This window comes from Dromiciops gliroides, chromosome 6 (assembly GCF_019393635.1).
Source record: "Dromiciops gliroides isolate mDroGli1 chromosome 6, mDroGli1.pri, whole genome shotgun sequence".
NCBI classification, from domain to species: domain Eukaryota; kingdom Metazoa; phylum Chordata; class Mammalia; order Microbiotheria; family Microbiotheriidae; genus Dromiciops; species Dromiciops gliroides.
Window position 1 is genome coordinate 95350987 of NC_057866.1, and position 14168 is coordinate 95365154.

Consider the following 14168-nt stretch of genomic DNA (forward strand, 5'->3'; position numbering starts at 1 on the left):
TCTACCTTGCCTTAATAGTAATTTAATTCTTCAAAAGGAAGAGAATCTTAGAGAAATTCTGTTATGGGACCAATTCTCATCAACAAGGAAGAGCTGGTGAAAGTGAAGAAATGATGGATGTGTTAGAAGTGAGAGAATTAAATGTGTCCTCCTCAGTAGGCAGGATACATTATTCAAGTCCCGAGGGCTTCTTCTCCCCTGACCCCCCCACCCCCCATTCCCTTCCTTTTTTTGGTGAGCTAGCAGTTACAATTGCCCCCTTAGGCCAGGCCACATTATTCAAGTCCCAGGGCCTTTTCTCCCATGCCTCCCTCCTTTTTCTGCTGAGTTAACAGTAGAAGATGCTCCTCTCAGATAAGAACAGACTACATTATTCAAGTCCCAGGGGCTTATCTCCCCCTCCCCAAATTTCTCTTCCTTTCCCTGCAGAGGTAGCAGTAGTTTTCTAAAGTTAGATAACAAAAGAAATGTACAATCTCAGTCTGGTTGTCCCACTGGGGAAGGGGGTGGAGTGGTATACATGTTTAGAAGTGTCTAGAAGAATGTGATATGAATCCGGAGGAACCCAATAGGTGAAACAGGGGAGGGAATCCTTGCGTTAGGGATGGACCCATATATAAACACACTGAAAAAACCATTTTGCCCATTTTTGCAAGATCATAATAAAACGGCCTTCCTTCTCTGCACCAGACCGGGAGTCGTGCTTCAGTTTATCTGTTTCTAACAGAAGTAACTGGGTGGGAAGTGACCATCTTAGAATTTGGGATGGAGGAGGAAAGACAAATTGGACATTCACTATACATTTTGGAAGAGTAGGCTTCAAAGGTTTTAGAGAAAGGTCAAAATTCTATGGGGGAAATCAGCCTAGGAAAATAGCTCATAGGGAATGGATACCAAAAATGAGTAGGGTGATAATTAGTTGGTACCCAGCCATCCTTGATGAGTTCAAGTTACCAGGCCCAGATGAATTATATCAAATATATTGAGAGAACTGGCAGAAGTGATTGCTGAGTCACTGTGAGTGATCTTTGAAATGTGGACAAAGGTAGAGGTGACATGGGAATGAAGGACAAATGTCCTGATTTTCAAAAAAAGTGAAGAGAATGGAATCTGTCGACAATAGTCCAAGTGAATTTGACTCCCATTACTAGAAAATTTCTAGAACACATTATCTAGAAGATAACCGTCACACAGGGATGGCTAATAAAGATCTAGAAAAGGAAGTGTTGATCACAAAAAGCCAATATGGCTTCATCAAGAGCAGGTCATGGCAGGTGAACTTTATTTCCTTATTTTTTCAGGTTTAATAGACTGGTATATTTGGAAATGCTGTAGATATGGTTCAAATAGATTTTAGCAAAGCATTTGACAAAGTTTTCATGTTATTCTTTTAGAAAATATGAAGGAATGTGGGCTATAATGAAAATATAATTAGAAAGATTTGGTTGAATGACTGGATCCAAAGAGTAGTCATTAATAGTTCACTGTCAGCCTAGAAGGGGGTCTCTAGTAGTGTGGTTCCTGGATGTATGCTTGACCAAATCTAATAAGATAACACTTAATAAAGATAAATGTAAAGTCTTATGCCTGGGTTCAAAATATCAACTCCATAGGTACGAAGTGGGGGAGGTGGTGTTAGAATGCAGTTTGTCTGGGAAAGATCTGGGATTCCTAATGAACTACAAGGCCAATATGAGTCGGCAAAATGATAGGATAGTATAAACGCAATCTTAGGCTGCATTAAGAGAAACAGAGTCAGGGAAGTGAGAGTCCCCTTATTTTCTGTCCTGGTCAGGGCACATCAACTGAAGAAATTGGGGATGAGTAGTCAAAGTAGAAAAGACTTTGAGGGGCCATGGGAATTGTTTTCCAGTAGTTGAAGAGATTGCTTATGAAAGAAGGATAAGGCATTTTTTTCTTGACATTGGAGGATACAACCAGGAGTAATACTTGTAAGTTACAAAGAGATACGTTTTGGCTTGATGTAAGGGAAAACTTCCAATCAATTGGGGTTAACCCAAAATGGATTGCATTGGAAGGTACTGAGTTGCCCCTGTAACTGGCGGTCTTCAAGAAAAGTTTTGATGACTTTGGAGATTCTTCTTTGGATATGATTGGACTAGAGAGCATCTGAGTCAGTGATTCTCTGAAGCCCTCTCTGACCAATCCTGAACATATGACCATCGAAATCCTTGCTTCAAACTCATTCCCAGAATATTCCCCCCCACACCCCATCTTACTTTCTATTCTTACTCCAAAGGGTAATTGAAACACTTTCTCACTGCAATTGCTGACTCCTTCCACCAACTGACCATCCCTTAGGACATTTTCTGGTTCTTAAATATCTCTTCTCTCCACCCTGATCTTGTGGAATTGCAGACAATATACTTCCTTCCCCTTGCAGCCTCCCAAATGTTTTCTCTTCTAACTCACTCTTGCGCTCTTACAGTTAACCTTCTCCCCATGTACACTCAGTCAGCACAAATGCTAGTCCTCTGTCCCTTTTCTAACCTCTTAAACACTATCCATGAAGATGCTGCCTGATGCTCTTAAGTAGGTTGTGTGAATTGTGGGCAGCTCTGGGTCCCCAACCCCAGGTGCACAGCTGTTTCTCCTTCCCAGAATGGTCCCTAACATTCTGAATCTCTGACATCTACTCCGGGACCATCAGATTTTGGAGGGAGGCAGACGAAATAGGCTCCTGACCAGGGAAGTCAGCTTTTGTCAAAGAGCAGCTCTGAGGTGCCCCCTTTCTGCTCTCCTTATGTGTGACACTCAGAAAAGAAGCCAGAAACTTCCCTTTTATGAGTCTTTCATGGGGAGCTGATATGATACAGAAAAATTCAAGATATCAGGACACTAAGGACTACATGGACACTGGGGAAACTAGGTCAAGGTTTGAATAATTAGCATGTTTAAAGGATAGAACCAGTTTTAAGAATTGGATGGTGATACACTCCAGGTAAACTGTATGGGCCAGATTCAGCATGGGGAGGGTTAATTGAGCGGCTTGCCGTAATAAAGGGTTTCAGAAAACATGGGAGACTTCTAGGTCCATAGTTTCCTCTCTTCCAAACTGCCTTTTCTTTAGTTATTTCTCTCAGACTGATAAGAAAGGAGATTAACAGCCTCTTTTCCACAAACAAATCATCTTTTATTAATGGGAACAATATTTACAACACAAGTGAAGTTAATAGGGCCAGGGACAATGAGAAAGGGGATAGAGAAAGGGAAAAATATGACCCACTTTCCAGATGGTTAGAATCTAAATCTCTAGGGTTAAAAAGGCCCCCAGGCGCCTCGAATAAGCTTTGCTTCCTCAGCTACTGAGAACAGCTTGGCTTGAATAAAAACTGACTCAAACCCTAAACTTGCTTCCAGCTCAGCTGGCCTAAAGAGCCAGCGTAGCTTCAACAACACAAACTCACCACCACCTGGAATCTGTAGTTCTAAGGAGAATCAGCTGTGCAGTGTCTCCTGGTTCTATCCAAAGGTCAATCACCACCAAGCACCTCCCTCCCTCTCCCTCTCCCTCTCCCTCTCCCTCTCCCTCTCCCTCTCCCTCTCCCTCTCCCTCTCCCTCTCCCTCTCCCTCTCCCTCTCCCTCTCCCTCTCCCTCTCCCTCTCCCTCTCCCTCTCCCTCTCCCTCTCCCTCTCCCTCTCCCTCTCCCTCTCCCTCTCCCTCTCCCTCTCCCTCTCCCTCTCCCTCTCCCTCTCCCTCTCCCTCTCCCTCTCCCTCTCCCTCTCCCTCTCTTCCCCTTCCTGCCTCTCCCACAGGAAGGGTGGTTCTATAGCCTTGCTGAGTCTCCAATTGGTTCAACATACCCCCTGGGCTGTCCCCCTTATAATTTGGCCAGGCCCATGTGGGCATGGGGGAACTCCTAGATGGGGCTTAGGTACTTTGTTGGATACTTTGACTCAATAAATGTTCTTTGTGTTATTCAGTCCCACCTAATATACATGACAAATCTAGTCAGAGTTCCTTTTGTTTGTTCTATTATCTCTTCAAGTATATACCCATCTTTTCTTAGGTTTTTCAAGATTACATCTTTTTAGTCTGACCATAATGAAACAAAGACAGGGTCATGGAAACCCCAAATCACAATTAATTCCTTACAAAACCAAACCACACAAAGAAAAACAGGGTAGGGCTGAAGCAAAGAAAGGGAATTGGGTCTAGGGTTATCCAAGAGCTGTATCAGCCAAACTATTTGGTGGCTAGACTTTAGTTATTTTAATCCTTGTGAGATCAAAGGCTGTCTTGCTTTACATCTCTACACAGCAAACATTTAGTGTATGTTGAAGTGAATTAAATTTTAACTGGAAACTGCAAGACTTCATTTCCTGTTTTTGGTGACTTCTTTTTGTTTCTCTTAGTTATTTGCTTAGTGTTTTTTTTAAAATAAAATTTCCTTCTGAAACCACTCCCCCAACCCCCCCCCCAAAAAAAATTCTTGTCTCTTGCTTAATTGGGAGAAAGTGGATTTAGCTGTTTATGGAAAATACAAGCAGGTTAAGAGTACATGACTACTGGTCTGGCTTGGTGGCAGCTGCCAAGGTCAGTCAGTCAACAAGCATTTATGAAGCCCTTACTGTGTGGCAGGCATTGTGCTAAGTGCTGAGAATACAAAGAGAGGCAAAAACAGTCTGTGATCCTGAGGAACTTGTATTCTAATGTGGGAGACAGCAAGCAAACAACTATATTGTTGTTCAGTCATTCGATACTGTCCAACTCTTCTAGACCACAGCACTCCAGGCCCATTGGTCCTCTACTCTCTTCCAAAGTCTAAGCTCATGTTCTTTGCTGCCATGACACTATCGATCTCATCCTCTGCCATCCCTTCTTTTGCCTTTAATCTTTCCCAAGATCAGGGTTTTTTCCCGTTTTGCCTTTTCATTATGTAAGCTTAAGGTTAAAACAATTGCGTAGGGGCAGCTAGGTGGCACAGTGGATAAAGTACCAGCCCTGTATTCAGGAGAACCTGAGTTCAAATCTGGACTCAGATACTTGACACTAACTGTGTGACCCTGGGCAAGTCACTTAACCCTCATTGCCCCACCAAAATAAATGAATGAATGAATGAATGAATGAATAAATAAATAAATAAAATAACTGTTACCAATATAAAATACTTGGGAGTCTTCCTCCCAAGACAAACACAGCAATTATATGACCAGAACTACAAAACAACTATGTACATACAAGGACTATGCAGGGTAAATTGGAAGTAATATCAAAGGAAAGGCACTCACATGGGGAGTGGAAGGTAGCAGAAAGTGATGTTTTGGTTGAGAATAGAAGGAGGACAAGAGATGGAGATGGGAAGGGAGAGCATTCTGGGAATGGGGCACAGTCAGTGAAAAAGCCTGGAGTTAGCAGATGGAGCACAGTATGTGAGAAACAGCAAGGCCAGGTGTCACTGGCTTGTAGATTACCTGCACAGGATTAAGTATGAGAAGACTGGAAAGCTAAGGGGGGGCTAGATTGTAAAGGGCATCTTGAGCTCCTTTGCTCTTTGGAAGACATTATTCCATTCCCTACAGTTTTTTTTTTTCCTGGCAGGGACAGAATAGTCTTATGCTATTCAAAAGTCCTTTCCTTTATACAGGGTGTCCCAAAAGTCTTAGTGCAGCATTATTTTTTTTCCCTAGCAACAAACATTTATTTTATTTTTTCCAGTTACATGTAAGGGTTGTTTTCAACATTCATTATCATAAGATTTAGAGTTCCAAATTTTTCTCCCTCCTTCCCTCTCTTTCCTCCCCCCTCCACAAGATAACAACCAGGTTATATATGTACAATCCACAAGTGTTCTTTTTATCAGTTCTTTCTATAGAGGTGAATAGTAAGCTTTCTTATTAGTTCCTTGGGATTATCTTGGATTATTGCATTGCTGAGAGTAGTTAAATCATTCACATTTGCTCACTGAACAATACTGCTGTCACTATGCACAATGTCCTCCCAACTCTGCTCACTTCACTATACATCAATGTTCATTAGTCTTTCCAGGTTTTTCTGGGATCATCCTGTTTGTCATTTCCTATAGCACATGACTATTTCACTACAATTATATAGCACAGCTTTTTCCATCATGGTTTTCAGGTAGACCAATAATTTTCAAATGATCTCTCCTGGACCTATTTTCCAGGTCAGCAGTTTTTCCCAGAAGATATTTCACATTGCCCTCTATTTTTTTTATTCATTTGGATTTGCTTTACTGTGTCTTGGTTTCTCATAAAGTCACTGGCTTCCATTTGTTCAATCCTAATTCTCAGGTAATTATTTTCATCAGAGAGCTTTTCCATTTGGCTTTTCAAGCTGTTGACTTTTTTCTCATGTCTTTCCTGCATCACCCTCATTTCTCTTTCCATTTTTTCCTCTACCTCTCTAACTTTATCTTCAAAGAGATAATTTGAAAATTATTGGTCTACCTGAAAACCATGATCAAAGAAAGAGCTTAGACATCATCTTCCAAGATATTCTCAGGGAAAATTGCCCTGAAATTCTAGAAGAAGAAGCTAAAATAGAAATTGAAAGAATCCACCGATCACCTCCAGAAAGAGATCCCAAAAGGAAAACTCCTAGGAATATTATAGCCAAATTCCAGAGCTCTCAGGTCAAGGAGAAAATATTGCAAGCTGTCAAAAAGAAAGAATTCAAGTACTGTGGAGCCCCAGTCAGGATAACACAAGATCTAGCAACTTTTACATTAAAGGACCAGAGGGCATGGAATATTATATTCCAAAGGGCAAAGGAAATGGGATTACAACCAAGAATCACCTACCCAGCAAAACTCAGCATAATCTTTCAGCAGAAAAAATGGGACTTTAATGAAAAAGAAGACTTTCAGATATTTGTGATAAAAAGACCTGAACTGAATGGTAAATTTGACTTTCAAATACAAGACTCTAGAGAACTATAAAAAACTGGAACATTATTTTTTTTAAAAGGTAGTTTAAAATTAGCTTAAGCACTAAGACTTTTAGGAAACCCTGTATTGAAGGTCTTTCTCCTGGTCATTTGCAGAGTTTATTGTTTATCATTGGCATTGTTCAATTTAAATACTATGTGTCTTGAAGTTTGCAGTGTTGGGGTTTCTTTTCCCACCCTGGGGGTGATCTGTGGATTCTTTTGATTGGGATGTGTTCAAAAGTTCTGGACAGTTTTTCTTTATTATTTTTTACATTATAGTGTTCAGGTTTTTTTTGACTTGTCATGATATTCTAAAGAGACTTGTAATTCTTAAGTTGTCTCTATGCATCTTGTCTTTGAGATCAATGTTTTGCTTGGAGGTCATAGTTTTCTTTTTTTTTTTTAGTGAGGCAATTGGGGTTAAGTGACTTGCCCAGGGTCACACAGCTAATAAGTGTTAAGTGTCTGAGGCCGGATTTGAACTCAGGTATTCCTGACTCCAGGGCCCGTGCTCTATCCACTGTGCCACCTAGCTGCCCCTATAGTTTTCTTTTAAAATATTGTTTTTCACTTCTCTTCTTTCAAATTGTCCTTCAATTCTGTCTATTTTTGTTCCCAAGCAGTTCTTTCTTTTGTTTCTGGATTCCAGTTCCCTTTCCTTCAGGCCTGGTGGAACATGTAGTATCCTCCCTAAAAACTGCCAGCTTATCCCTGTTCCTTCTATTCCTTAGTTCCCTGGCTGACCATAGTGTGTTGCCACTCTACCAACCAAGGCAAGACAAGCTTCCTCCTTTTCTGTACTCCCCCACTTCTCGACCGGGGGTGGGGGGGCAGTTGATCACCACATGGTGGGGTAAGGGCAGGAGCAAGAGTGGGGTTATCTTGTAGAAACTGCAGCATCAGTAAAGGAATTGTTGAGTGGAGGATGTGAAAGCACAAGCCTTTGAGTCAGACTGTGCTACCCTGCTTGAATATGGGGGCCAGTAGGGGAGAAGACACTGAGTGAGCACATCAAGGAATATCCTTCTTTGCTGTTGGTTCGTTGGGCTCTAACCTCATTAGGGTTTTTGGTGTCATAGCCCATGGAGGTAGCTACAATTGCTTTGCCTCTTGTGCGTAGTTCTTATTTTAGAGAGGTAAGAGGTCTAGTCTTCCATCTTGGCCATGGAATCCAGCAGTGAGGAGGAATGCTCCATGGTACCACTGTAAGTTTGAGTCTGAATCCAGCCAACTTTTGCGTGATAAATCCTCAATGTATTTTACGTACCATTCAAACTGGACAATTAGCTATTCTCTGAACATTTTCTGTCCTTTCCTGCCTCCACAGATTCAAGTAGGCCGTACCCCATGTATGGAACACATAGCCTACTCATTTATACTTGTTGAAATATTTATCTTCCTTTAAGGCTCGACTACCTCAGATATTAACTCTTCCATAAAACTTTCCCGGATGCCCCCCAGCTAAAGACCAATGAGTGGTCTCTCCTCATTCAAATTCTGCTGGAGTACCTCGTCTAGATCTCTACTTTCACCCTACAATGTTCTATTTATACACCTATATATATCTATATATATGTACATATATATGTGTGTGTGTACATATATATGTCAAATATACATGTTCTCCCTGTCCCCTTCCATATAAATTCCTTGGGGACCAGGACTCTATTAATTTTTTTACCTTTTTATTCTGTCACACAGTGGAAATAATAAATATTTGTTGAATGAAATAGAATTAATCTTCTTTTTTGTTTGTTTGTTTTTTGCCAGGCAATGAGGGTTAAATGACTTGCCCAGGGTTACACAGCTAGTAAGTGTCAAATATCTGAGGTCAGATTTGAACTCAGGTCCTCCTGAATCCAGGCCAGTGCTTTATCCACTGCGCCATCTAGCTGACCCCCAATGTTCATTGTTAATAGAAATATCATTGTATGAATATGAGCCACTCTAGATGGACTTACCTTGGTAAAGTCAATAAACCGGTCCTTTATCACAGGAAGAGACTCAATTGATCGGAGTTCATGGGTCCGTTCACATTTTCTCTTGTTCTCTTCATTGTCAATCTCCATCCTCTTCTCATGGAGCTGCTTGATCTCCTGAGCCATGTCCTGGGCTGGGGGGGGGGGGATAACTGATTTTCTATGGTGGAAAGTACTGTGTAAGGCATATATATGGCAGAGGTGCAGGAGACCCAAGAAAGCAGGAGTGACCACACAGGATAACTTCTTTCATCTACCCATCTCCTGAGTCCCCCACAAATAAAATGTAATGTAGTTAGTACGATGATTACTACCCATCCCCACCCCATCCCATTCTGCTCCTGACTTCAGACTTCAAAGCCATGCCTCAGCTGCTCTTCCTTCTTCCTCCCTCCCTCCTTCCCTTCTTCCTTCCTCCTTATCTCTCTTTCCTTCCTTCCTTATACTTTATAGATGAAGTAACAAGGAACACAGAAGAGGTGACATAGTTTGACCAGAGTTACTCAGCAAGTTAGTGCTGAAGCCAGTCATCAATGGGGATATGCCACACAGTGAGGCAGACAAGGCCCATGGTTGACTCTCTTCATTCCTGCATTTTATAGGCTCCTGGCTACTCCTAACTCAAAACCATGCCTGAAACTCCTCAATAGATGACACATTTACACCTCGGAGGGACCTAGAAATCATCAACTTCAATTTCCCCACTTTACAGATAGATAAACTGAGGCTCATGGAGGTGAAGGTTCTTGCTCAAGGTTACACAGCACATAAAGTGGCATAGTTGCCTATGTTTATAACCCTGGCTTTAACTCCTCCCACCCTGACATGCCCCCCTGCTCCACCAGTCACTTTTTCCTCCTATGGCCACAATATCGAAACTAAGTCTCCCCCGCCCCCCCCCCAGTCTGGGCCTCCAGTACCTAATTGGTGCTTGGTTTTCCGAAGCTTCGCTTGGACAGTCTTCACATTTTTGTGGCCCTCTGTTATTTGTTCAATCACTTTTTTCCTTTTATTTTTTTCTTTGAGGCACTGCTTCTTGAACTCATTCTTCAGCCTTGCTATCTACTTCCCACCACATCACCAAAGTAGAGAGAGTGAGAGAGAGAAAAAAAAATGAGAAAAAAAAAAGAAAAAAAACACACCAGGGTGATTTGCAAAACATCAGCTCCTGAACCAGAGGAGTTAGAGCTGGAAGAGAAGCAGCCAGTCTGATCCTCCCCAATTTACAGGGAAAGAAACTGAACCCTGGAGGGGTTAAGTGACTTCCCCCAAGGTTACAGTGGGAGTAGCAGGAAAACCAGAATCCAGACCCAAGTCCTTTGATTCCAAATCTAGTATGTTTTTGACTCTCCCAATCTATCAATCAATCAATAAACATTTATTAAGAGCCTACTATATGCCAGGTACTGACTGTGCTAAATAATGTAGATATAAAGACAAAAATGAAATGATCCTTTTCTTTGTTTTTTTGTTTTGTTTTTTTAGTGAGGCAATTGGGGTTAAGTGACTTGCCCAGGGTCACACAGCTAGTAAGTGTTAAGTGTCTGAGGCCAGATTTGAACTTAGGTACTCCTGACTCCAGGGCTGGTGCTCTATCCACTGTGCCACCTAGCTGCCCCGATCCTTTTCTTTGATGAGCTCTTGATTCTAACATGTCTGCCTGAGACAACATGCTTGTTTTCATAAATATAGAAAAAATAATACAAAATGAATACACAAATATAAATGTGTGTGTGTGTGTGTGTGTGTGTGTGTGTGTGTGTGTGTGTGTTTGGCAGGGAGTGAGGAAAGGTAGAAGAGGAGGGGATCAGGACTAATCTGACTGAGCTGAAATCTGAAAGAAACTAGAACTTTTTTTGGGGGGGGGTAGGGCAATGAGGGTTAAGTGACTTGCCCAGGGTCACACAGCTAGTAAGTGTCAAGTGTCTGAGGTCGAATTTGAACTCAGGTCCTCATGAATCCAGGGCTGATGCTTTATCCACTGCGCCACCTAGCTGCCTCTGAAACTAGAACTTTTAAGACATGAAGTGAGATCTGGAACTCAAAATAAAAAAAAACAACAACAACCCAAATGTTAAAAATTGTTTTTACATGTAATTAGGAAAAATATTAAATAATTTTTAAAAAAAGAGATGAAGTGAAGAGGGAGTCTAGTACAGTGATGGAGAGACAGCTTTTGCAAAGGCCTGGAGATGGGAAATAGAGTAAAGAAAGAAGGCCAATTAGTGCCAAACTTCTAGTCACCGGCTGCAAAACTCCTATGAAACCAGGCTAAAAAGAAATTGGGAAATGTTTAACAAAAGACATTTAAAAATATAGTACAGGGGACAGCTAGGTGGCGCAGTGGATAAAGCACTGGTCCTGGATTCAGGAGTACCTGAGTTCAAATCCGGCCTCAGACACTTAACACTTACTAGCTGTGTGACCCTGGGCAAGTCACTTAACCCTCATTGCCCCCCCCCCAAAAAAAGAAAGAAAATACAGTACAACATAGATAATGGTAATTTGTGGTTTTCTAAGTCACTATCTTACTAAGTCACTATTTGAGTTTGACTCCACTGGCTCAGTACATAGAAAGAATTGTATAATAAGGCTGGAAAGGTAGTTTGGACCTAGGTTCTAAAGGGATTTAAATGCTAAACAGAGGAGCGTGTATTTGATCTTATAAGTAAGAGGGAGCCAACAGAGTTTAAAGAGTCAGTGAATGACATTGTCTGATCTATGCTGTAGTAATATCACTTTGGTAACTTTATGAATGTTGGATTGGAGAGAGGAGGGACTGGAAGCAGGCACAATTGATTTTGAGCTATTCTAATGATCCAAGGAAGAGGTGATGAATGTATGCAGTTAGAGTGGTTATGGTGTGAATTGAGAAAAGGGGGAAGGTTGAAGGGATGTCATGGAGGGAGAGAATTTGGAACTGAAAAATTAAACAAATGAAAGTTTTAAAAAATCATATCTAAATTAGAAAAATAAAAAAGAAGTGGTCCTGCAGGTAGGAGTTGAAGCTAGGGAGAACAAAGTCCCAAAAACCCCAAACAGAGAGACTGCCCAGGAAAAGAGGAAGATCAACAGTGTAAAATGAAGTACAGGGGTCAGAAAGGAAGAGAATTAAGGGTGGGGGGAATCCTTTATTATGAGTAAACTCCATATGTAGACTATCAAAACAAGCAATATAGTCAGGGAATGAATTGGTTTCCTGTAACTTTGAGCTTATGTAGTTTGCAGTTGGAATTACTTCCTTTGTTGGCTGGCAGCACCTACTGGTGAAGCAAAACATTGTGACTGGTTCTATTAAAGTAAATAGCTTGACAAAAGGAAGGAAGCGAAATTCGGGGAGCTATCCGTAATGCCTGGGAAGGCATTCCTGATTCCCATCTTTCCTCTTCTCCACCTCCGCCCCCCTGTCATTGTTACTATCCTCTTTCTCACAGGATCCTGTATAAACTTATTTGTACTCATGCCACATCCTTCACTAGAAGGTCCCTGAGGGCAGCACTCCATTTACTGCTGCAGTTGGTAACAGTCGATGACAGTCTTCATTATTTGTTTCCATGTCCCTAGCACCTAGAACAGGACTTCGCACATAGTAGGCACTTAATTGTGCGTGAAAACCAATAGGCATCACTTGTGTCAAAGAGGGTTTTTTCTTTTGGTTGTTTTTTTTTTTTCTTCTCCACATAATGCTAAAGATTATTTCTGCATGGTTCATCCCCCCTCCCCATATACCTGAGTTCTTTTTTTGTGTGTGAGGCAATTGGAGTTAAGTGACTTGCCCAGGGTCACACAACTAGTGTTAAATGTCTGAGGGCAGATTTGAACTCAGGTCCTCCTGACTCCAGGGCCAGTGCTCTATCCACTGCACCACCTAGCTGCCCCTATACCTGAGTTCTTAAAAGGGATTTGCCTTCTTTACCTCTTGAACCTTTAAAATATAATTGGGTTCTTAAAGGGGATTTGTCCTCCTTTCCTTCCTAGCCCTTTAAGCACACTTGGAACTGATAGAAGAAAAAGGCATTGACTTCCTCCCAGCCTCCTTTGTAATCTGTTAATGGCCAACTAACCAAAGTCCCAGAGGGAGAGGGCAGGCTCACCCTCCTCCTGAGCCCATGGCAAGACAGTAATCGTGGTGTAGTGGGGTCAGTAATTGTGTGACCTTGGGCAAATGACTAAACTTTTCTGGACTTCATCTCCCCATCTGTAAAAAAGAGGGAAGTTGGATTACATGGTCCCTTGTAGCTTTAAATTCCGTGATCCCTTGATTGTTCAACACTTTACACTCAGATGAGCCTTTCAGTGGACATTGGATGCTATTTGTTTTTTGGTTTTTTGGGGGTTTTTTGGTAGGGCAATGAGGGTTAAGTGACTTGCCCAAGGTCACACAGCTAGTGAGTGTCAAGTGTCTGAGGCCAGATTTGAACTCACGTCTTCCTGAATCCAGGGCTGGTGCTTTATCCACTGTGCCACCTAGCTGCCCCCTGGATGCTATTTGGAATGCAGTTTACTAAAGGGAGAGACAGATTTACATGGCAGAGAGGCCAAAGATCTGAGTTCAGAGTCTTAGCTCCTCCACTTACTGTGTCATCTGGGGTGATTCACTTACTTGCCCTCATAGGGCCTCAGTTTGCTCTTCTGTAAAATGTGGGAGTCAGTGCCCTCCAAGATTCCCTCCAGCCCTAACATTCTACACATCTATAAATCTATGACTTTAGTGCAGATTAGAACCTCCTAAATCAAGGAGATGAAGGTGGTTTCTAGCCTGGCAAAGTCAGCTCCCAAACTTCCAGGGACAATGTGCTTTCAATGCTGGTGCAACAGTGTGATTTTTGCTGGGTTCGTGGAATCATGGAATTTGAGAGCTGGAAGAGATCTCTAGAGAGCATCTAGTCCAACACCTTCGTTTTATAAGTGGGGTCTCAGAAAAGGGAAATGACCGGCCCAAGATCAAATACACAGTGTCAGAATTTTGTCTTTTTTAAAAAAGTAATTCTTTTTAAGCTGAGGAGAAAACACCACGTTCTCTGAAGGTACTTCAGAGATGTTTGTGGGCTGACTGATTGGATGGATGATTGGTTGATGGGAGAGAGAAGAAATAATCAAAATCCCCGGGTAAGGGTGATAAAAAAGCAAATAAACCAATCTGGATGTTCCAAAGCTTAATTGACTCCACATTCCATTGCATGCTAATATCTAGGACAAAACAGGCACCTGTCTGCTAAATGAATGAATCAGACAGACACGAAGTCAGAACTTGTTTTCACAATTTAGTTAGTTAG

The 14168-nt window shown here is 41.7% G+C and overlaps 1 protein-coding gene across 1 annotated transcript in view; it reads right to left on the reverse strand.

The window, feature by feature from the left end:
* CFAP99 (cilia and flagella associated protein 99) overlaps nucleotides 1-14168 on the reverse strand; it is a 195651-nt gene that overhangs the window by 24879 nt on the left and 156604 nt on the right. Inside the window, exons 12-13 of the mRNA XM_043971559.1 lie at nucleotides 9813-9954; nucleotides 8875-9026 (exon numbers count right to left, since the gene is read on the reverse strand). Coding sequence (XP_043827494.1) covers nucleotides 8875-9026; nucleotides 9813-9954 — 294 coding nt within the window. The remainder of the gene's footprint in view (nucleotides 1-8874; nucleotides 9027-9812; nucleotides 9955-14168) is intronic.